Raw genomic sequence first — 25,311 nt, 5'->3', positions numbered from 1 at the left:
AAGTATTCTTTGGATAAACTTCTGGGCTATGGTGAGTCACACGGAGCTCATTAAAGTAACCATGCTTTCGAGGTTTTCCAAATAGTCCTACCCATTGGACTTAATACTACTCCTTGGTCTAACTAGTTATGATCCATTTAAGGGTAGCTTCGGTCAGTTCCACTTGGCCAAATGCACCAGGTCGAAGCCATATCTTCCTAGACATGCGATGCCCAAGTTTCCCTAACGTACTATCATCCAAAAACTTCACCGGTACTGTGGTTCAGGTTAAACTCAACCCGTTTTCAAACTAGCCTTAATTACCCTGCCGGGTAATGTACTCTTGTTTTACCCATTTCGGGTAAATTAAGTTCAGTTACCCTGTCGGGTAGTTGAGTTGGAGGTGCCAGCTAGTTTGGATCCACCATCTATTTTTGAATTTTAAATATATAATTTAATTTCAAATTTTTAATTTGATTTTGAATTTTAATTTCAAATTTTTAATTTTAAATATTTAATTTCAAATTTTTAATTTGATTTTGAATTTTAATTTCGAATTTGAATTTGATTTTGAATTTTAATTTCGAATTTGAATTTGATTTTGAATTTTAATTTAGATTTTTATGATCGTTTTTCTTTTAGCTTTCCCTAGATCATATCCTCAGTATGGTTTATCGAGGTAGTATATTTGATCTTTCGGAACCCAGTATTGGCCAAGTCCAACTTAATTGATCAATTTGGACTTGGGGACCCATGCTTAGACTGATTTACTATTTTGTTTGTTTATTAAGGATAGATAAGATCTATATTTCTTTTTACTTTTATATCCCAGCCCAGTTTTGTTGTAAATGGCTCTTTGAGTTCCAAGAATTAGGTCCAAATTCTTGGATCCCAGAGAAAACCGTTCTAACATATTTTTTAAGTCTTTTACCTGATTTTTCAAGCTAGAGTTTTCTTCCTCAAGTTTTTGAACTTGAGTTGAATTTCCAGTTTGAACTTGATCAGGTAAGGAATTAGTGTTTGGCACTTTTTTAAGGACAGCTACTTCCTTTAGAAGTGATTTAATCCTAAGATTTGATTTAGCTAGTTTGTGAAGTAAGTAATTAACTAAATTGTTAAGCCTTGGAATACTTACATTGGATTCTGGCCCTTCTGAAACGGATGCGGATCCGTGGCTTTGCTCGGACTCGGCTTCTGACTCGCTCTCGATGATCTGGTCATGGGCCATCAGTGCGAGTAGACTTGTTTGATCAAGTTCATCGTTGTCGTCCTCTGAAGAAGATTCGTCCCAGGTTGCTTTCAGGGCCTTCTTTCTTCTTTGCTTTTTGGCCTCCTTTTGGTTGGGACAGTTGGCTTTGATATGCCCCTTCTGGTTGCACCCGTAACAAGTGACTTCGAATTTTACCTTTGAGTTCGGTTGGGCCTCCCTGGACTTAACTGCCTTCTTCAAATCTTTCTTGTTGAAGCCCTTCTTCTTCTTGTAGAGCTTCTTCACAAGGTTCACAAGTTCGCTGGTCAGTTCATCCTCTGAATCTTCTGAGTCGGATTCGTCTTCTGATTTCGATTCAATTTTTCGCCGTACTCTTGATTCCCGTGTTCGACTTGTACCTGCAACCAAAGCAATACCCTTCTCGGATGGCTGTGCATTAGTTTGTTCATGAAGTTCAAATTCAGAAAATAACTCGTCTAACTTTAAAGAAGATAAGTCTTTGGAGACCTTGTAGGCATCTACCATTGATGCCCACAATGTACTCCTTGGAAACGAATTTAATGCGTACCTTATCACGTCCCGGTTTTCGACCTTCTGTCCAATTGCATGAAGAGAGTTAAGAATGTCCTGGATGCGTGCGTGCAGCTGGCTCGCCGTCGCACCTTCCTGCATTTTTAAATTATATAATTTATTAAATAATAAATCACTCTTACTTACCTTGGTTTCCGAGGTTCCCTCGTGAAGTTCGATCAGTTTCTCCCAGAGTTCCTTTGCGGTTGAAAAGGGACCGACTATGTTGAGTTCCTCCTTGGTAAGACCGCACTGGATGGTGCAGGTAGCTTTGGCGTCGGCTTCCACCTTTTTGATGAAGGCTGGTTCCCAGTTCTCACAGGATGTAGGCTTACCGTCTGTATCAGTTGGTAATTGAAGTCCTGTCTTGACTATCATCCAGGTGTCGAACTAGATCTTCAGATATATCTCCATTCGCCCCTTCCAGTATCCGAAGTCTTCTCCGGAAAATAGTGGGGGACGAACAGTGCTATATCCTTCTTGTTGAATCATTTTAGACCTAGATGAGCAAAAACAAAAAGATCTATTCCAAGACTGTGTCTTGGATTAGTAGTGCGGGAGGAAGTAAAAAAAATAACACGCTCAAGTGGTATTGACCAAACTTTGAGCAGAAAATCGATTCGGGGGAAAAAAATTAGAATATAGCTATGAGGCTAGATTCTAATCGACTCCAAAAAAAATGAAAAGACCACGAGAAAATTGTCTTGAATAATGGTTGCACTGATTCAAAACGACCCCGCTCTGATACCAATTATTGGATCGAGATGCGCTAGAGGGGGGGTGAATAGCGCTCGCGGCTATTTCGTTTTTCGGAATCGTAAAACCGTTCGAGTAAATGCAGCGGAAATAAAAACAATCACACAAAGAGGCAAACTATTTACTTAGTTCGGAGCCTAGATCGACTCCTACTCGAAAGCCCGCGATCCTTGATCGCTTTCGGTGGGCAACAACTATAAGCACGATAATTTGTACAAGTATAGGAATTTACAGCTCATAAACTTTATACCGACAACTAAAGATGGAGAAGCGTAGTTCCGGGTCGTTGGTATCGCGTCGCAGCACTTCTGGATCGTCAGGTTCGCAGCACGTAGCAAGAGATTATTCAGAGAGAGTTGTTGTTGAAGAGGTGCTCGAACACTGCTTATAAAGGGTGTTGGAGGCGCCTCCAAGGCTGTCCGAGGCGCCTCCAAGCCCCGGGTTGCATGCGTCGATAAGCGCTGATCAAGTCGCGCATTATCCCTCTGAAGGCGCCTTCATGCGCCTTCAAGGCGCCTTCATGCGCCTTCAAGGCGCCTCCATGCTGCGGTCCAAGGTGCCTTCACTGCCTTTTAAGGCGCCTCCAACTCCAGCGCACTGCCAGCTCACCTTCGCACCCGAGGTGCCTCTAAGCTCCATGGAGGCGCCTCGGACACTGTTCATCCGAGGCTAATGTTGCTCTTTTGTCCCTGCACAATGTGTTAGTCTACAAACTACACACATATCCTACAAGACAAAGTTAGCACACATAATATCATAAATATGAATGAAAGTTCGACAGTCTCCGGACTGTCCGGGTCTGACTTCGGATTTCCGACCGGAAACCCTAGGTCGACCCGACGCCTACTGTTCCCTCTACCGGGAATGCGTCCTCACTTACTCCACTCAGGAGATTTACCTGTTGCCAGTCGATCCTCCAGATCGACTGGACTTTTGCTCAGCACTCGATGCTTCCGGACTTTCTGCTGGACATCCGCTTCCCGGCCAGTCCAGTCTTTCACCTGGTTCGCGACACCAGGACTTTCCACCTAGGGTTACCACCCCCTAGGACTTTTGCCTGAAGACATCGACCTACCAAGAGTTTCCGCATAGGGTTACCATCCCCATGACCTAGAGTTACCACCCCCTAGGGTTTTTCCTTTTGCCTAACCGCAGCTAGGACTTTTCTGAAATCCTCAAGTAGACTTGTTAGAAAACAAAACACCTTAACTTTGAATCCTTTGCCATTATCAAAACACAAGTTCGATCGTCGGATGCTTCCCGCACCAACACTTCCCTCGGCTGGACTCCAACTGATCAGTTGTTGCTGTTGTTGGCATCCATGAAGTTGCTGCTTCATCAACAGTCGACGAGAAGGCAAGAAAACTAGTGTTTTTACATTCATATTGTTCTTGGCTTCTTGCTGTATTTCTTGTACTCTGATCTTGCTGTTGCAAGAGAGATTGTGGCGAGGTTTCTCCACCCAGAAGGAGTTTTTATTAGCCGATTTTCCGGGATCTCATCCACCGACGGATTGATAGGATTCGTCCACCTTACGGACACGCCGAGGAGTAGGAGTATCATCTTCGAACCTCGTTATATCATCGCGTTTGAGGTTTGATATTCTCCTGTTTCGTTTCTATATTTTATTTCCGCTGCGCTAACTAAAATTGTAAGAAGAAATGTGAATTTGGGGTCGGTTATTCACACCCCCCCTCTCTAGCCATGTCCGAAGGTCCTAACAAGTGGTATCAGAGCGAGGTCGCTCTTCGTCAGATTAACACCCGGGGGAGCACGAGCTAGAGAATGGATCAACTTGGAGAAGACGTCACGATTCCACCCTTCTACGATCGCGACGACTTCACGTATTGGAAGGTAAGAATGAAGTATTTTCTTATGACTAACCTAGTAAATTGGAAGTGTGTACAAGTAGGTTTTGTTCCTCCGGTGGATAAAGAAGGAGAATCTCTCGAGAAGAAGAAGTGGACGAAGGAACAAATCCACCAATCCATAATCAACGACGAGGTAACGAAAATATTTGAATTTTCATTACCTAATGATATCTTGTGTAAGATAGGTAGATACAACAATGCCAAGGAGTTGTGGAACAACTTGGCTAAGTTCCATGAGGAGAGCTCCAATTTAAGTCATGAAGAGGAGTCAAGTGAGCCAAGTAGCTTACATCATGAAGGTATGGAATTAGAAGTTGAGGGCTACTCAACATCTAAGGAAGAAGAGGAGGAGAGTTCTTCTTCAAGACTGGAGCAAGAAGAAGAAGCCTCTACCTCCGGAAGGGATGAATGAGAGAGCTTATATCCATCCTCAACCCTAGGTAACTCAAGAAACTTAATTTCAAGTAAATTACATATAATGTGCTTTGAGTGTAGGGAATATGGGCATTACAAAAGTAAATGTCCAAAGAGGATTAGGAAGACTCCACCGGCACCAAAAGTCAAGGAAGCCGGAGTCCCGATACGCAAGGGCAAGGAGCACGTGGTGTGCTTCCAATGCAAGCAAAGGGGACATTATAGGAGTCAATGTCCAAGGGGGAGGCAACCTCACAAGAACAAGAGACCAAGCACATCTATGGAGGGAGCTAAGGTAAACCCTAAGGTATCCTTTAAGGCACATTCTTGTAATTCTAGTAAGACACATGCTAGTAGTTTTATTGCAATTGTCAATAATGATAAGCATGATAACCATAGAAACCGATACATGTGCTTAGGTGCCAAACATGTTAGCCTAGATAAGGACAATGCTAGAAATGCCAACCCTAGAGTTAACTCATCTAAGGATAAGGAAAACCTAGATAGGAATCCCAAAACAACTAGACATATGCCTAGGAATACCTCAAAGAAAAATGGAAAACTAAAGCTTGAGGTATTAAAGAAGGAAAATCAAGTCTTGAGGTCAAGACTTGACACTTTAGAAAAGGCTTTTAAGAATTTGGAGAAGTCAACTCTAGGGTCTAAGGGTCAAAAACCAAAGCCCAAGGACATGAGAGGTTTGCGTCACAAACCTAAGTCTCAAGTGGTCAAGCCCACTTATCATAATGTTCCATTCGATTATGGAACAAGACCTAGGGCTAAGAAGACCATCACCAAGGTCACAAGGGGAGTCACCCCTAGAGTTGATCTTGATGAGTCCCAAATGACCAAGGCTTTAAAGCCTAGGAGGGCCATTAGGAGGGTTGCTAGGGAAGTCATCCCTAGTGAATATTTAGTGAACCCAATGAGCTCAAATAGGTATTGGGTTCCTAGGAGCGTGATCCCTTCACGCTAGATGGTTTAGGGTGTGCCAACCTTAATTAGATAGGTAGTTAACCTACTCATGGCAAAAGGTGGCATTTTAGGAATTTTCAAGGTGTAATCAATCCTTGAAAATGAAATTAAAAATTATTCCTAAGGTGATTAGGATGTGCCAACCACATTTGAGGAATTTTCTTGGGTCAATCTAATTGGCACATAGTGATCTAAAAATCTTTAGTATATGATTTTAGGTCTATTACAATTAGGAATATAGAATTTATGGTAAAATGATCAAAATTATCAAAAATGGCAACTAAGGCTAGAATTAGGTATTTTCTATACCTTTATATGTTATTTGCCATACATTGTTTGTCATATGTCATGTCATGACATCATATTTATTTTATTATCATTTGAAATTTCATGATAATGCTTAGGTTAGTTATATGTCATGCCTTATTTAAGTTTCATACTTGATGACATGACATCATTACATTGGCACATGTTTCCACTTATGATATTATTTTATGTCATGTCATCATCTCTTGCATTTATGATCAATTAATTTGATTTAAGGATAGAAACACAATTTGATATGGAGATCAAATTGTTGTTTAGAAAATGCATGAGAACTTAGCTTAAGATGACCTAAACCCATATCTCACATCAAAATTGACTTGGATGTGTTTGATACACCTTAGATGTGTGTGAGATATTAGGATTATGAGTTAGGATCAAGGTGCATAGTTCTTGTACCTAGATGAGCCTAATTCGAACTTGAGGATCATAGGAAAAACTTGTGTACAAGTCATGTACATTTAGCCCTAAGATTGTGGTCCTAAATTGAATGGTTTAAGATCATTTCAAGATTGATTTAAAAAAAAAAAAACTTGATGAAGCTTTTCTAGTGATAGCATTCATCATTAAGCAAGTTGATACAAAGATGGATTAACCTTGAGCTATTTCAAAGTTTTTCGAACTTTGTATCAAGATTAAAAATGGAAGTTATTTTCATAGAAAACTATTTTTCCATGATAATATATGTGATGAGGAATGTATCCTCAAAATTTTACAATTTTTGGAAGTTTCTGTAATTTTTTAGGGGTTTCTGAATTTTGGGAGAAAAATCAGAAATTCTTATCAGAGAATTGTGGACCGATCAGAGAAGATTCTGATCGGTCCAGGGAAGTCTGGATCGGTCACTGGACCGATCCAGGGCAGTGTGGATCGGTCTGGTGACCGATCAGAGCGTGCCAAAATGCTGATTTTCGACTATTATCTGAAATTTCAGCTGTGGAAGTTGGTGTTTTAGATTTCTAAAGGGTTGAAACTCTCCAAGACATTTTTGGTGCAATGGTCAAGGAGGAGTTGAACTTTAGGGGGAGTTTTACCTAATGGTTAAGGGGGAGTTGACTTTTAGGGGGAGTTTTTACTCGTCAAGATTTCTGAGGATAAGTGATATGGGATTATCACTAAGTTGATTGTTGATTTTAGTATCAAGGGGGAAATTAAGGGTTTCAATGAAATGTATGGGACTTTCATTAGGAAGAAACTCTTGACCTTGATTCACTCCTTTTTGATGTGTGTCAAAAAGAGGGAGAATGTCCAGAGAATGTTCAAAGAAGAACATTGGAGTTTGGGGAGAATGTTCAGAGAATGTTCAAGGAAGAACATTGGAGAACTATTGGAAAACCTAAGTTAGGTTATCGGGTTAACCTAACTTGATTATGGTTTTTGTCAAACATCAAAAAGGGGGAGATTGTTGGTGCAACCTTAGGTCAAGGTTGACCTGGGTGACCCGACTCGAGTTGACCTAACTCGAGGTATATTTTGATGTTTGACAAGAATGGAGAAGTTATATTTTGATGTTTGACAAGAATAGGAACTTGGGGGATTGTGGGTGCAACCTTTGGTCAAGGTTGACCTCGTTGACCCGACTTGAGTTGACCTGATTCGGGAAAAGTCCAAGTATGGAGACTTGCCACGGAAAAGTCTAAGCAGAGAGCTTGACACGGGAAAAGTCCAAGTATGGAGACTTGGCACGGAAAAATCCAAGCAGGGAGCTTGGCACGGGAAAAGTCCAAGTATGGAGACTTAGCACGGAAAAGTCCAAGTATGGAGACTTGGCACGGAAAAGTCCAAGTAGGGAGCTGGGCACGGGGAAAAGTCCCAAGTATGGAAGATTGGCATGGGAGGTCAGAGAGGGCTCGGTAGCTCGTTCTCTGGACTGGATGGAGTCGGAGAGGGCTCGGTAGCTCGTTCTCCGGACTAGGTCAAAGAGGGCTCGGTAGCTCGTTCTCCGGACCGGACGTGGAAGTCGGAGAGGGCTCGGTAGCTCGTTCTCTGGACTAGGTCAGAGAGGGCTCGGTAGCTCATTCTCTGGACCGGACGTGGAAGTCGGAGAGGGCTCGGTAGCTCGTTCTCCGGACTAGGTCAGAGAGGACTCGGTAGCTCGTTCTCTAGATCAGGAAGGCTTTAGGTTTAAGGCTGGGAAATTGGATCGGTCACGACCGATCCGGTGATCTATGGTATCTGGATCGGTCACGACCGATCCAAAGGATGCTGTGATTCTCATGGGTCATCCGATCGGTGCGGTGACCGATCGAACCAAACATATTGGGAGAAGGAATAGGAGGGATCGGTCTGTGGACCGATCATTAACCGCACTCTGACCGATCAAGGCCCTAAACCAACTCTCTGTGAGAGTTGGGATCGGTCTGGGACCGATCGGCCCTGATCGGTCCACGATCGATCAGATTCTGGACCGATCGGTGCCAGCCTCGATCGGTGCCCAGCCGCTGAGTCATGGCCAGATTTCTGTTCTGTCTTCTTCGTAGGTTCAGGTTATATAGGTTTTATAACGAGGTCGAGGGCCTCAGCAAAAAAAAAAACAACAGAAAGAAAAGAAGTAGATTTCTTCTTGCTCCTGCGATCTAAGCTTTGCTGAGCTCTCCATTACTGAAGCTTCGTGTGAGCTTCCCTCGGCTGGACTCCAACTGATCAGTTGCTGCTGTTGTTGGCATCCGTGAAGTTGCTGCTTCATCAACAGTCAACGAGAAGGCAAGCAAACTAGTGTTTTTACATTCATATTATTCTTGGCTTCTTGCTGTATTTCTTGTACTCTGATCTTGTTGTTGCAAGAGAGATTGTGGCGAGGTTTCTCCACCCAGAAGGAGTTTTTATTAGCCGGTTTTCCGGGGTCTCATCCACCGACGGATTGATAGGATTCGTCCACCTTACGGACACACCGAGGAGTAGGAGTATCATCTCCGAACCTCGTTATATCATCGCGTTTGAGGTTTGATATTCTCCTGTTTCGTTTCTATCTTTTATTTCCGCTGCGCTAACTAAAATTGTAGGTAGAAACGTGAATTTGGGGTCGGCTATTCACACCCCCCCTCTCTAGCCGCGTCCGAAGGTCCTAACACATATGTACTCAAGATGATTGGATACATAGAAAACCTACAGAGGTTGGGATTTCCTCTTGGCCAAGAGCTGGACACTAACTTGATCTTACAATCCTTGCCAGAGAGCTACAGTCAATTCGTCATGAACTACAACATGAATGAAATTGACAAGCCACTGCCTGAGCTCCTGAGTATGTTGAGAGCTGCTGAGATCAACCTTAAGAAGGTTAAGCCCAACTCCATTTTGATGGTGCAAAGGCACAAAGGCAAGGGCAAGCCTAAAGGTAAGGAAAGTCCCAAGCCAAGGGCAAAGGCAAGGCACTGAAACCCAAAGGAGGGGTCGCCAAGGATGCTACCTGCTTCCACTACAAAGTCTACCTGGAAGATCTTAAGAAGAAGAGAAGTGAGACTTCTACTTCAGGTATATATGTTATAGAAGTTAATCTCTCTATTTCTTCATCATGGGTATTAGATACCGGATATGCTTCTCATATTTGTACTAATGTGCAGGCGTTGAGAAATAGCAGGGCATTAACGAAGGGCGAGGTGGACCTACGAGTAGGCAATGGAGCACAGGTTGCTGTAGGTACTTACTATCTATCTCTGCCCTCTGGGCTTGTACTAGAACTAGATGAATGTTGTTATGTGCCTGCTCTTACTAAGAACATAATTTCAGTTTCTTTTTTGGACAAGAAAGGTTTTTCATTTATAATAAAGAACAAATGTTGTTCAGTTTATTTAAATGATATGTTCTATTGTAGTGCACCTCTGATTAACGGACTCTATATTTTAGACTTAGAGAACCCTATCTATAACATAAATACCAAAAGGTTCAAATCAAATGAAATGAACCAAACCTATCTCTGACACTGTCGCTTAGGTCATATAAATGACAAACGCTTATCCCAGCTCCATAAAGATGGTTTACTGGACTCATTTGATTTTGAATCATATGAGACATGTGAGTCATGCCTACTGGGCAAGATGACCAAGACTCCCTTTAGTGGACACAGCGAGAGAGCGACTGACTTGTTAGGACTTATACATAGTGATGTATGTGGACCTTTCAATGTCGCTGCTAGAGGTGGTTATAGGTACTTCATTACATTTACTGATGACTTCAGTAGATATGGTTATGTGTATTTGATGACACATAAGTCAAAATCCTTTAAAAAGTTCAAAGAATTCAAGAATGAAGTACAAAACCAGCTTGACAAGAGTATTAAGATACTTCGATCAAATCGAGGTGGAGAATACCTTAGCCATGAGTTTCGTAACTATCTAGCTGAGTCTGGGATTCTATCCCAGCTCACTCCTCCTGGAACACCACAGTGGAATGGTGTATCCGAAAGGAGGAATCGTACCCTATTAGATATGGTACAGTCTATGATGAGTCACACAAATCTTCCTATATCTCTTTGGGGTTATGCTCTGGACACAGCAGCCTTCATACTCAACCGTGTTCCATCCAAGGCTGTAATAAATGTTGGTGCAACATCCCTCAGGTCAAGGTTGACCTGGGTGACCAAGCTGAGTCTTGGTTTGAGTTTAGATGTTTGATAATAAGAAATTGATTGAAGAAGAGTCAAGTAGGTCAAGGTTGACCGGATACTTGACAGGGAAGTCCTGGTGAGTGAAGCCAGGCAGAAGGAAAACCCTAGTGAGTGAAGCTAGGTGAAAGTCCTGGTGAGTGAAACCAGGTGAAAACCCTAGTGAGTGAAGCTAGGTGAAAGTCCTGGTGAGTGAAACCAGGTGAAAACCCTAGTGAGTGAAGCTAGGTGAAAGTCCTGGTGAGTGAAGCCAGGCAGAAGGAAAACCCTAGTGAGTGAAGCTAGGTGAAAGTCCTGGTGAGTGAAACCAGGTGAAAACCCTAGTGAGTGAAGCTAGGTGAAAGTCCTGGTGAGTGAAGCCAGGCAGAAGGAAAACCCTAGTGAGTGAAGCTAGGTGAAAGTCCTAGTGAGTGAAGCTAGGTGAAAGTCCTGGTGAGTGAAGCCAGGTGAAAACCCTAGTGAGTGAAGCTAGGTGAAAGTCCTGGTGAGTGAAGCCAGGCAGAAGGAAAATCCTAGTGAGTGAAGCTAGGTGAAAGTCCTGGTGAGTGAAGCCAGGTGAAAGCCCTAGTGAGTGAAGCTAGGCAGATGGAAAACCCTAGTGAGTGAAGCTAGGTGAAAGTCCTGGTGAGTGAAGCCAGGCAAGGGAAAATCCAGATGGATCAAGGATGATCGGACATCTGGTGTTGGGAAGTCCAAGTAGGTCAAAGGATTGACTGGATACTTGGCACGAGGAAATACAGATAGGTCAAAGGGATTGACCAGACATCTGATGGAAGTCCAAGTAGGTCAAGGGAGTGACCAGATACTTGGCATGAATAGAAAAGTCCAAGTGGGTCAAAGGGATTGACCAGACACTTGGTGGGAAGTCCTAGCAGGTCAAAGGAGTGACCAGATGCTAGGCATGATGTACCAACAGGTCAAGGTTGACCGGATGTTGGTTTGAGAGGCTTGGAACTTGGTTTTGGGCAAAACCAAGTGTTGGATCGATCGGTGGATCAATCAGAGCTGGATCGATCGTGGATCGATCCAGACTTTTTCGAGTGAGAGGTCGGATCGATCCGTGGATCGATCCAGATGTTCCAATCGATCGCTGGATCGATTGGGACGCTGTTGCGGGGATAACCGGATCGATCCGTGGATCGATCCAGCGCTTTTCGGCGCGAAGGCGCTGGATCGATCCGTGGATCAATCCAAAGCCTCCCGATCGATTGGGAATATTCGAATCGATCGGGATCCAACCGCTGGCGCAGGATAAAGCTGTCATTTCCTTCGCATCTCTTCTCCGATTCACTCCAGATTTCTCGCCAGCTCCTCCACAGCACTCACAAAGCTCAGATCGCCAGTTCTTGAAGGATCTTGGAAGTTTTCCAATTCAAGAGGCGGATCAAAGCCAAGAAGAGAAGCTAGGGTTAGGGTTTATACTCATTGTAAGCTTGTAAGCTTGTATTTCTTTTATCCTTTCCCTCTCTTCTTGTATTGAGTCTTGTAGGGCTTCTCCGCCCTTGGTAGTTACCATAAAGGAGAGTTTTATTTAGTGGAGGGTGTGTGTGTTGGTGTGGATCCTTGGATTAGTCACCTCTTGTGAGGTGGATACCAAGTAAACCAACCGTGTTAGCGTTGTGTGATTGTTTCTGTATTTTCCGCTGCGTATCTTTGAAGAAACAAGCAACGCCGAGCAATGAGTGAACGCGACGAGCTATTCCCCCCCCCCCCCCCCCTCTAGCTACTTTTGGTCCTAACAAGTGGTATCAGAGCGAGACTGCTCTTCACCGGAATCATCGCCGGAAGGGTCAAGCGTAACAAGAAAAGCTAGAGGGTGAAGAAGTTGGAGCAAATTCTTCAAGTTCAAGACTTTATCAAGCTCAACTTCAAGATGCAATTCCAAAATGGACTTGGATTTGACACAAGGGTGGCTCCACCATACACTTCTATGAGTTTCGATTCTTGGAAATCAAGAATCAAAAATTTTCTTATGATGGAGATAGAGCAATGGTTTGCTCTAATGGAAGGTTTCAAGACTCCAAGAAATTCAAAGGGTAAAGTTCTCAAGAGGAGCAAGTGGAACCAAGAGCAAGTCCAGAGGTGCGAGGCCAATGACAAAGTGACCAAGCTCTTGGTCAATTTATTGCCAAGCACCATCCTTTGCAAAATTGGAGAATTTGAAGATGCAAAGGAACTATGGAGCAAATTGGCCAAGTTTCATGAAGAGATCCCCTCCACTGTACAAGATCATGAAGAATCCGGAGAGGGTGACTCTTTGGAGCAAGATCAAGAGGAGGACTCCAAGGTTGAGAGATGCTCAACCTCCGAAGAAGAAGAAATCCAAGAAGCTTCATCCTCAAGGGAATGCAACGAAGGGAACAAGGAGGGAGCATACTCCTTGTTTCATATTCAAGATGATGAAGCCTCCACCTCCAGGATTGAGGGGGAGCAATCCTTGGTGACGCCGGATCAAGAAGAAGGAGAAGCTTCTACATCCGGGTCAAGAGATGAAGAGATTGAAGAAGCTTCTACCTCCACGAGTCAAGAAAAATCAAATGGAGGAGAATCAAGATCGGATCAAGAGGAAGCTTCTACCTCCGGATCCAAAGGAAAAGATGCCACCCCTACAAGCAAAGGTATAAATATTTCAATTAAAAATAAAAATCATATTATATGCTTTGAGTGTAGGGAACATGGACACTACAAGAGCAAGTGCCCTAAATTGGCCAAGAAGAAGGGTCAAGTGGCACAAAAGGGCAAGGCGAAGCCCAAGGAGATCATCCCCAACACAAAGAAGAGCAAGGAGCATATTATATGCTTCTCTTGCAATCAAAAGGGGCATTACCGAAGTCAATGCCCCAAGGGGAAGAAGGTGGTCAAGGCTCAAGGAGGCACTAGTCAAGGGGGAGCCTCCAAGGTAAAGAAGAAGGTATCTTTTATTGAGCCTACCCCCTTACATTATGGTGAAAAGCATGATAGTTCTAACTTTTATCATTTTAATGCAATTTACCATAAGAATAGAAAGCATGAGGGCTTTAAGGAAAAACATGTGGCCCTACATGCCAAAACTACCCAACCTAAGGTTAGGAAGGTAGATAGACACTTGGGCGGGAACACTAAGGAAAATAGACACATGCCCAAGATCAAAAATGCTCATGGACCAAAACCTAAGGATTTAATGATAGAAAATCAAGTCTTGAGGTCAAGACTTGACAAACTAGAAAAGACCCTAAAAAGGATGGAGAATATCCTTAAAGGGCAAAATGAGCAATACCTAGGGCTAGGAGCACAAAGGTCATCCAATGGCTATAGAGGTTTGGGATACAAACCCAAAGCTAAAAAGGATGTGCCTAGTTATCATAGGGTTCCATATAGCTATGGAACAAACCCTAAGTCTAGAGGTCAAGTCAAAGATACAAGGGAAGATATCCCTAGAAGTATCTTTGCAACTAAAGTGACTAAGACTTCTAAGAAGTCTAAGAAAGTCACTAACAAGGTCACAAGGGAGGCTATCACTAGAGTTGACCTAGAAAGTGTGACCAAGGCTTCTAAGAAGCCCAACAAGGTCACTAGGAAGGTATCTAGGGAAGTTATCCCTAGTGAGTACCTAGAGCATCCAAGGAGCACCAATAGGTGTTGGGTTCCTAGGAGCATCTTCTCTACCCCATAGATGGGTTAGAGAGTGTCAACTCCGATTAGAAGGGTAGTTAACCTAACTTTGAGGAAATTGACACTCAAGGAGCATTTTCAAGGTTTTAGTTAACCTTTGAAAATGAAATGGACCTATTGATTACTTCTTGAAAGAGTAACATGTGTCTATTGGTGGAAAAATTGATTTTATCTTAAAAAGGCACAAATTAGAAAAATATAAGAAATACCAAGTTGAGACTTTGGTATTTTCTTAGTGCTACTCTTGTGGAAAAATGAAATATGCCAACATTTGAGGATATGTTTAATTATTAAGTGGCATAAACAAATCAAGAGAAATAAGAAATGTCAATTTAGGTTTTGGCATTTCTTTGAAGTAATTAGGGCAATCTAGGTTTAATGTTTTAAATTAAAACAAGTGGTATCGTTTTAAGTTAAAACAAGTGGTATATTGTAAGTTTAGCTAAGACTTTAAGGATACTTAGATAGTTAATCTAGGTATATTTTATTTATGCTAAACATTGCCATGATTGCTTGCCCATCATATGCCATGACATCATGTCTATTTTTGAATTCATTGTTTTATTATGAAAACTCCAAAAATACCATGTCATGACATTCATACATCATGTAGTAATAGGATATTTTCTTTTGATGTATGCCATAACATAATCATGCATTAAGTTTAATTCCTTGTAATTAAGGACGAATGACATTTAACAACAATTATTGACAAGTGACATCCTAGGTGGATGTCTAATATCTCTAGAATGTCTAGATAGATATGCATGATCCCTAGATTAGGGAAAAATCAAAATCCCACATCTCACAAGGACTATAAGGTGACTTGTCCGTGTTTTAGTGTACATTAGATACAAGTGAGATGTTAGGAAGATGAACAAAACTCAAGATGTTGATTTAGTGCATTCTTTTGAGTTTTAGGTTCATCAAAACACATAGTTATGTGTTTTCCCATCATTGGGAAAGCTAATGTACAAGTCATGTGCATTATGCCCAAGGAACATGATGGGATATTGGTTTTGAAAAAATGTTTTTAAAATGTTTTTGGAAAACCTTGGTGAAGGCTATCTTTTGATAGTAATCACCATTGAATAGTTACACACAAACTTGAAGAAAAACACTAAAGTTTTTGCAAGTTTTCAAGTTTGTGTCAATCTTTGAAAATATGATGTATTTTCATAGAAAGCTATTTTTCCATGATTAAGTATGCCCTAAATAATGTCTACACGAAATTTCATGATTTTTAGATTTTTGTAGAATTTTCTAGGGGTTTCTGAAGTTGACTAAAATGGAATTTCAGCAACTATCAGAGCTCCGATCGATCCATGGATCGATTGGAGTGCCCGAATCGATCCGTGGATCGATTCAGAAGGCAAGACTCCCGCGAGCAGAAGCTCGCTGGATCGATCAGCCGATCGATCCAGGTAGTCTGAATCGATCAGTGGATCGATTCAGAAAGGTTCAATCGATTGGATCCCAACTCCAATCGATCCAAGTTGCTGATTTTGGCTGGGAAGGCTTGATTTCAGCATCTTTGAACCTCTTTGAGTCTAGGTAACCATTCCAAACCCCTAAAATACATTTGTATACATACAAAGGGTGTTTTCATGTGAAAACAAGGATGGATTGGTTAAGGAAGGCTTCATTGAAGTTTAGGTTGAGGTTTGTTTCAAATTTTGAGTATTTGAACCTCAAAACTTCTAAATTTGGGTTTCCTAAAGGTTTAGGGATTCCAAGTCATTGTTGGTGCAATGACAGAAGTTACCACCATGTCTTTAGGGGGAGGGACTCTTTAAAGACATGAAAAATTACTTTTCATGAACCTTGGAAGGTGGTTAACCTTCTTTAAAGAAAATGCTCATGTATGAGCTTTTGAACTTGAAATGGGGAGTCGATATCCTCATTATTTCAAGTGGGAACTCAAGTGGTTAGATAATGCTCAAGGTTGGGTATTTGTCTACATTGAGGGAGAAGTTAAGGATAAATGAAGGGTATGGGACCTTCATTATCGTGTTGATCACAACGAGTGATGTTGTGAACAATGATGAGTAACTCTTCAGGGGGAGAGTCGTCAACAAATGGATTTGTTGATGTGTACCCAAAATTGGGGCATGGGTTGATGTGTGCCCAAAGATGGGTTGATGTGTGCCAATAGGGGGAGAATGAAAGGACCTATGAATGGGTGTAAGTTAGGCTTTCATTACCTAGAGGGAGTGTGCCCTCGTAAGGGGAGAATGAAGAGCTTAATTTATATGTTCATTACCTAGTGGCATGAAGATTGAGGCTATAGGATTAGCCTAACTTACATGTGGTATTGTAAGTGTTATTGTGGTATTGTCAAACATCAAAAAGGGGGAGATTGTTGGTGCAACATCCCTCAGGTCAAGGTTGACCTGGGTGACCAAGCTGAGTCTTGGTTTGAGTTTAGATGTTTGACAATAAGAAATTGATTGAAGAAGAGTCAAGTAGGTCAAGGTTGACCGGATACTTGACAGGGAAGTCCTGGTGAGTGAAGCCAGGCAGAAGGAAAACCCTAGTGAGTGAAGCTAGGTGAAAGTCCTGGTGAGTGAAACCAGGTGAAAACCCTAGTGAGTGAAGCTAGGTGAAAGTCCTGGTGAGTGAAACCAGGTGAAAACCCTAGTGAGTGAAGCTAGGTGAAAGTCCTGGTGAGTGAAACCAGGTGAAAACCCTAGTGAGTGAAGCTAGGTGAAAGTCCTGGTGAGTGAAGCCAGGCAGAAGGAAAACCCTAGTGAGTGAAGCTAGGTGAAAGTCCTGGTGAGTGAAACCAGGTGAAAACCCTAGTGAGTGAAGCTAGGTGAAAGTCCTGGTGAGTGAAGCCAGGCAGAAGGAAAACCCTAGTGAGTGAAGCTAGGTGAAAGTCCTAGTGAGTGAAGATAGGTGAAAGTCCTGGTGAGTGAAACCAGGTGAAAACCCTAGTGAGTGAAGCTAGGTGAAAGTCCTGGTGAGTGAAGCCAGGCAGAAGGAAAACCCTAGTGAGTGAAGCTAGGTGAAAGTCCTGGTGAGTGAAGCCAGGTGAAAGCCCTAGTGAGTGAAGCTAGGCAGATGGAAAACCCTAGTGAGTGAAGCTAGGTGAAAGTCCTGGTGAGTGAAGCCAGGCAAGGGAAAATCCAGATGGATCAAGGATGATCGGACATCTGGTGTTGGGAAGTCCAAGTAGGTCAAAGGATTGACTGGATACTTGGCACAAGGAAATACAGATAGGTCAAAGGGATTGACCAGACATCTTATGGAAGTCCAAGTAGGTCAAGGGAGTGACCAGATACTTGGCATGAATAGAAAAGTCTAAGTGGGTCAAAGGGATTGACCAGACACTTGGTGGGAAGTCCTAGCAGGTCAAAGGAGTGACCAGATGCTAGGCATGATGTACCAACAGGTCAAGGTTGACCGGATGTTGGTTTGAGAGGCTTGGAACTTGGTTTTGGGCAAAAACCAAGTGTTGGATCGATCGGTGGATCGATCAGCCGGATCGATCGGTGGATCGATCCGAGCTTCCAGCGATCAGAGCCTCGGATCGATCCATGGATCGATCAGATGTTCCAATCGATCGGTGGATCGATTGGGGCGCGTGCTAGAATGGCCGGATCGATCCGTGGATCGATCCAGGCGTTTTCCAGAGGCGCTCTGGATCGATCCGTGGATCGATCCAAAGCCTCCCCGATCGATTGGGAATATTCGAATCGACCGGGATCCGACCGTTGGCGTCGATAAAGGCCGCAGGCGTTCATTTCCTTCGGCATCTCTTCTCCGATTCACTCCAGATTTCTCGCCAGCTCCTCCACAGCACTCACAAAGCTCAGATCGCCAGTTCTTGAAGGATCTTGGAAGTTTTCCAAGTCAAGAGGCGGATCAAAGCCAAGAAGAGAAGCTAGGGTTAGGGTTTATACTCATTGTAAGCTTGTAAGCTTGTATTTCTTTTATCCTTTCCCTCTCTTCTTGTATTGAGTCTTGTAGGGCTTCTCCGCCCTTGGTAGTTACCATAAAGGAGAGTTTTATTTAGTGGAGGGTGTGTGTGTTGGTGTGGATCCTTGGATTAGTCACCTCTTGTGAGGTGGATACCAAGTAAACCAACCGTGTTAGCGTTGTGTGATTGTTTCTGTATTTTCCGCTGCGTATCTTTGAAGAAACAAGCAACGCCGAGCAACGAGCGAACGCAACGAGCTATTCACCCCCCCCCCCCTCTAGCTACTTTTGGTCCTAACAATAAAGACACCATATAGGATATGGACTGGGAGAGATGCCCAGGTGTCTTCTATGAGGATTTGGGGTTGTGAGGCTTATGTTCGACGTTAAGTCTCAGACAAATTGGGACCCAAATCCGATAAGTGTTATTTTATAGGATATCCCAAGGAAACGAAGGGATATTAATTCTACATTCCCAGTCAATACAAAGTAGTTGTGGCTAAGACTGGGGTTTTTCTAGAAAGGGACTTTGTTTATAGAAAAACTAGTGGGAGTACGTTCAATCTTGAAGAAGTTCAAGATATGGACCATAGCACTGAAGCCTTGATGGAAGTTGAACTAGAACCAAGTGTTGTGGATGATGAGATTGTTCCACAAGGAGTTGAGGAACAACAACCAGTTCAAGTACACATACCTCTTCGCAGGTCTGATAGGATACGTCGTCAGCCTGAGAGATACTCATTTCTCTTGTCTGACCATGATGACGCTATGCCCATTGAGAATGAGCCTACCTCTTATCAGGAATCTGTGATGAGACCAGATTCTAAGAAATGGCTAGAGGCCATGAGATCCGAAATGGAATCCATGTACACCAACCAAGTATGGACTTTGGTTGATCCACCTGAAGGAGTTAAACCCATTTGATGTAAGTGGGCCTTTATGAGAAAGACTGACATGGATGGACTTATATATAAGGGTCGTCTGGTAGCTAAAGGTTTCAAGCAAATTCATGGTATTGACTATGATGAAACATTTTCTCCAGTAGCGATGTTTAAGTCCATTCGGATCATGCTTGCTATTGCAGAATACCATGATTATGAGATCTGGCAGATGGATGTCAAAATCACGTTTCTGAATGGAAACTTGCTCGAGGATGTGTACATGACACAACCTGAGGGTTTTGTAGATCCACAGCATACTGGCAGAGTATGCAAGCTACATAAGTCCATTGATGGACTAAAGCAAGCTTCTCGGAGCTGGGATCTTCGATTTGATGATGCGATCAAACAGTTTGGTTTCATCAAGAATGAAGATGAACCGTGTCTACAAAAAGGTTGTAGGGAGCACAATTGTCTTCCTTGTATTGTATGTGGATGACATACTACTCATTAGGAACGATATCCCTTTGCTGCAGTCTGTAAAGGCTTGGCTATAGAATTGTTTCTCAATGAAGGACTTAGGTGAAGCAGCCCGTATTCTAGGCATACAGATCTATAGAGATAGATCTAAGAGATTGCTTGGCCTAAGTCAGAGTACATATATTGATAAGGTATTACTACGGTTTGCCATGCAGAACTCCAAGAAGGGATTTCTGCCGATGTCACATGGTGTGAGTCTTTCGAAGACTCAAAGTCCCTCTTCTAGAGAGGATAGACCGTATGGATATGATCCCTTATGTCTCAGCCATAGAATCTATCATGTACGTCATGCTATGTACTCGTCTTGATGTCTCGTATGCTTTGAGCATGACGAGCAGATACCAGTCAGATCCAGGTGAAAGTCATTGGATAGCGGTCAAGAATATTCTTAAGTACTTGAAAAGGACTAAAAAATATTTCTTGATATATGGAGGCGATGACGAGCTAGCTGTAAAGGATAATAGTGATGCTAGCTTCCAAACTGACCAGGATGATTATCGATCGCAGTCTGGGTTCGTGTTTTGCATAAATGGTGGTGCTGTAAGCTGGAAGAGTTCGAAGGAGGACACAGTTGCTGATTCTACAACAAAGGCCGAGTATATTGCTACATCAGAAGCAGCAAAGGAGGCAGTTTAGATTCGCAAGTTTATTACTAAGTTTGGGGTGGTTCCTAGCATAGCCGATCCGATAGAGCTCTATTGTGACAACAATGGAGCAATTGCACAGGCTAAGGAACCTCGCTCACAATAGCGGACCAAACACATACTACGGCGCTTCCATCTCATTCAAGAGATCATTGATAGAGGAGATGTGAAGATTTCCAGAGTACCCACAGAAGTTAACGTCGTTAATCCCTTGACTAAGGCTTTGGCACAGAGAAAGCATGATGGTCACACTAGGTCATTGGGCCTTAGAGCCTACACTGATTGGCACTAGTGCTAGTGGGAGATTGTTAGTTAGAGCCCTAGAGCCAATCATATGATGATTGTTATATGGACTCATTGTACCATATTCCTATGTATATAAAGACATTTCTTTTTGGTTATTATACTTACTTGTATTAGTGCCAGATAACTAAGTATAATAATGTCCTTGGGTAGAAGGTTCTAACCTATAGCAATCGATTGGTTGAATCGATAGTGAGATGATATAGGGAACACTACTCTTAATCATTCCTAGTCAAGTATTAACATTCAGGGACAATGTTAATGCAATGAGACTAGCATGTAGGTCAACTCGATGACTTGATCTCACAAGTCATGGATATAGAGATATCAAGTTGACACATGGGTATGCATTAGAGAATGTATACTGAATGACCCGCCATGAGAAAGTATCATGGATCGTTATATGAGTGTCATATACTTTCTCATGTGGCTATTAGTATGACTATTAGTCCTTGGACCTGAAGTCACCATGGTTCCCTACATAAGGAGTTGCATACTTTGGCTTCGCCAAACGTCACCCGTAACTGGGTAGACTATAAAGACGATTACTGGGTATGTAACAAATTATGCAGAGGGATGTGAGTGATGTAGATGGGATCTATCCCTCCTATATAACGGGAGTGACATCGTTATTCTTGATAGAGTGAGACCACTAAGTGCATGGTCATGCCCAAGTAAGTCAATATGAGATATTGAGCTCATTTGATTAGAGTGAGTCTACTTGGAGTTCAAGATTTAGATTGATCAGAGGATGACACCGTCTGTACCTCAAATTGATCAATCTAGATGTCAAGGATAGAAGGATACTTGTCATATATTGTGAAGAGTCACAATTAGTAGTCACAAGGTGATGTTGGATCTCAACATTCTTGTAACTTGGGTAGTAATGATGTGTTGCTAGATACCGCTCATTACTTATGCTTCTAAATGGGTTTATGAGCATTGCCAACGTTACAAGAACCTATAGGGTCACACACAAAGGACAATTATATGGAGATTAGGTTCATTTGATGTACCTAGAGGATTAGGTTCATGTGATGAACCAAATTGGATTAAGAGTAATCCAAACTAGACTAATTGAGTTGGACTCAATTTGATTCATGTGTTCAATGAATCAATTTAGACTTTGATTCATTGAATCAATTTAATTCAATGAATATAGATTCATTAAATTAAATTGGTTTGAATCAAATGGTTAGATTTGATCAACCATGGGAGAGAAGAGGTCAAGTTTGACTTGACTTGACTTGAGAAGGGAAGATGAAAGGTCAAGTTTGACTTGACCAATGTCACCTCATTTGTGAGTTGGCATAAGGTGGGTCAATGATGATGTTCCACATCATCAAGATTGGCTTATGTGTGTGTCACATCATGAGGGAAATCAAGAGTTGTGACTCTTGATATTCCATAGAGGTTTAAAAGCCTCTAAAGTGGCAGGCCACCATTAGATGAGTGTGAGTTACAATTTTGTGCTCATTGATTTCATCTTCTTCCTCCTTGTTTCTTCTTCTCTCCCTATCCTCCACCTTGGCCGAAACCTTCAAGGGTGCTAGCACACTCTAAGGTTTTTTCTCCACCCTTTTTGTTCGTGTGGATACACATAGAGGGACGTTCACTTGACACCCTTGAGATCCGGCGAACCTTGGACGAGCGGGATAAGCGAAGAGCTTCGCATCAAAGGTATAATTCCTAAATATGTAGATCTAAAGTAGATCTAGGATTAGAAAACTTGTACATGTAAAATTTTAATATTCGCACGGATTTGGTGGCATGGGATTTCGGGGTTTCCGCAACGCAAAAACGAATTTACGGCTCGAAAATCTCAACAGAAACATCACAGAAGCCCACTTTGCCAATCTCACAAATTTACATTTCATGGATTTATCTCACAACAACTTGTTGGTCAATGTGAGCCAAGATTGGCTTCCTCCATTTCAAGCAGACGAAATCCTTATGGGATCTTGCAACTTGGGACTTAGATTTCCTCCATGGCTGTGGAACCAAACCAGTTTACAGAACCTAGACATATAAAATAGCGGAATATCAGATCCTTTCCCTAATTGGTTTTGGAGCTTGTGCTTACTGGACATGGAGCTAAACGTTTCTCACAATCATATGAGAGGGATGTTACCGAGTCTTTTGAGTGCTTCAAGGATGTAAGAAGTTTCGATTTGAGTTACAACAACTTTGAAGTCTTCCTTCCAAGAATACAACCTCAGGATGCATATTTGGACTTTTCTCACAATTCTTTTTCTGGACCAATTCCTAAAAGCATGTTTGGTGAGTTTAGCATTTCCTATTTGATTTTGTCCAATAATAAACTGAATGGAAGCATTCCGTCTTCCATTTGTACACAAAGAGAATTGCAAATTGTGAACCTCGCCAATAATGATTTACTGGAACTATCCCAGATTGTTGGGGTAATGCATCAGAGCTAGCAATCATTGATATTTCCAACAACAAATTATTTGGCAGCATATCTAGAACATTTGGATTTTTAGCTAGATTGCAATCACTGCACATGAATAATAATAGTTTATCTGGTACAATTCCATCAACTTTACAGCATTGCAATCAACTTGTAGTTATTGATTTGAGTTGCAATAAATTGTCCGGAGCTATACCCAGATGGTTTGGAAGGAGACTATCAGTATTGCAAGTTCTTTCTCTAAGGTCAAATAATTTCACCGGTGCAATTCCACAACAGCTCTTTCTGATCCCATCCCTCCAAGTGCTAAACTTGGCTCACAATAATCTCTTTGGCTCTTTGCCTCCAAGTTTTGGCAAGTTTACCTCCATGATGGCAAGCCAGAACACAAATAAATCTGCTCCATTATATGGTGGTTCCATTTATTACTTGGAGAGTGTCATCATAACTGCTAAGGATATAGAACTTCAGTTCACTACTATGCTTTCAATTGTCACCAGTATTGATCTCTCAAACAATAATCTCTCAGGTGACATTCCTACAGAGATCACAAACCTTCATGGCCTTCACTTCCTCAACTTGTCTATGAATCATTTCTCAGGAAACATACTAGATAAGATTAGTCTTATGAGTCAACTAGAATCACTTGATCTTTCAAAGAACAACTTATCGGGTAGAATTTCTTTGAGCATTTCTGCTTTGTATTCTCTGAGCATTTTAAATTTATCTTACAACAATTTGATTGGAAAAATACCAACGGGCAGTCAGCTGCAAACCTTCACCAACTTGTCATATATTGACAACCCTGAGCCCTGTGGGGAGCCACTCCAAATCAAGTGCCCAGGCGACAATCCAACCATTGATAATGGAGTAGCAAAAGAAAAGGACATGCATGAAGATGATGAATATGGAAGAATTTGGTATTTCATTGGCTTTGCTCTTGGATTTGTGTTTGGCTTCTGGGGATTCCTGGGTGCAGTTATGATCAAGAGGAGCACAAGAATCAAATACATTCTAATCATTGATAGGATTTGTGGTTGGTTTATGTATATGCAATCAAAATTTAGCCTTAAATAGGCCTGAACTAATTCTAGAATTTATGTATACACTAAGAACTTGTACTTTTATAATATTCAGACTTGTAATGGATTAAGGTTGACATTAGTATTTAAATTATGGATCATGTATGAAAAGTGTGCTTAAGTCAAACCATATTGTTAATCCATATGTTCTTTCCTCAAACATGTGTGTGAGACACCAATCAACCTCAATTCCATATGTGACTAGATTTTCCTGCTTGAATTGTGAAACTTCATGTTGTGAACACGTGATTTTCATATTCATCAGTTTTTTCTCTATAAAGATAACAAAGTTTATCAGGGATCAGAGCACCCCTTTTGGTTCAAATATCAGCACCCGCTTTTTAGATACTACCTCATTAGCATTGATCCTCTTGAGTAATATCAACTGCACTATAATATTTGATTTGCTAGTGTTGAATGCATTCTACATGATCTTTGTGTTGCTTTGCCAACACAGGTACAATCATGATTCAAAATCTTAAGTTGTGTTGAAGCTTTAGTATTTGACTAGAATGATAGCATTTTGATTTCGTGTTGACGTTTCGGTATATGTTGTTGGTGGTGAATAGGAGGTGAAAGCAGGAAGAAAAAGAAGATTGATATATTTAAGTTTAGATTTTGTGCTCCAACTGAAATTATACAATTTTATTATTATGTTAAATGAACACAAACTATAAAAGAAATAACATCATTATCTCAATTCACTTGTCCTATGTTGTAGCAAGTCAAGGGGTGTCAAGTTTTGGTATGACACAATACTAATTGACACGGTGTCAAATAGTATCAAATTTCAATAATAATATGCTTTGACCATGTTGCCTGACACGGAACGAGATTGCAAACCATGGGAATCACCTAAGCGAGTAGTTCCTATCATCCAAAACTTATGCATCTTACAAGTTTGTAATACCTGTGATGTCGGACAAAATAGCGATTATTCTATAAGCTTACGAGAATGAGAGGTTTGAGGAGAAGACAAGAAAAGATAAACACTGTCCTCTAGATATTTCCAACAAAAGGAAATTTTATTTAATATTAAAGAATTATTCCTCAAACAGATAAATGCATGTCTATATATACTCCAGATCCTAAGACCCAAATAAAGGAAAAAAAAAATCCTAATATTAGACTACAATTCCTATCTTGTAAGGAAAGGAAAGAAATT

The 25,311-nt window shown here is 41.7% G+C and overlaps 1 protein-coding gene across 1 annotated transcript; it reads left to right on the top strand.

Annotated features, from left to right (window-relative positions):
- Positions 1-23,157: 23,157 nt before the first annotated feature.
- Positions 23,158-24,141, top strand: LOC122035827 (receptor-like protein EIX2). Its single transcript, XM_042594956.1, has one exon. It carries the CDS (start codon positions 23,158-23,160, stop codon positions 24,139-24,141), a length of 984 nt encoding a protein of 327 aa, XP_042450890.1.
- The last annotated feature ends 1,170 nt before the right edge of the window (positions 24,142-25,311 follow it).

Source organism: Zingiber officinale, unplaced genomic scaffold (genome assembly GCF_018446385.1).
Source record: "Zingiber officinale cultivar Zhangliang unplaced genomic scaffold, Zo_v1.1 ctg116, whole genome shotgun sequence".
In the NCBI taxonomy this organism is placed as follows: Eukaryota; Viridiplantae; Streptophyta; class Magnoliopsida; order Zingiberales; family Zingiberaceae; genus Zingiber; species Zingiber officinale.
Note: the sequence above shows the minus strand (reverse complement) of the source record. Positions and strands in the feature narration are given on the sequence as shown.

Excerpts from the sequence above, each read along its gene's own strand:
- LOC122035827 (XM_042594956.1), top strand. The coding sequence starts at position 23,158 with ATGAATAATAATAGTTTATCTGGTACAATTCCATCAACTTTACAGCAT.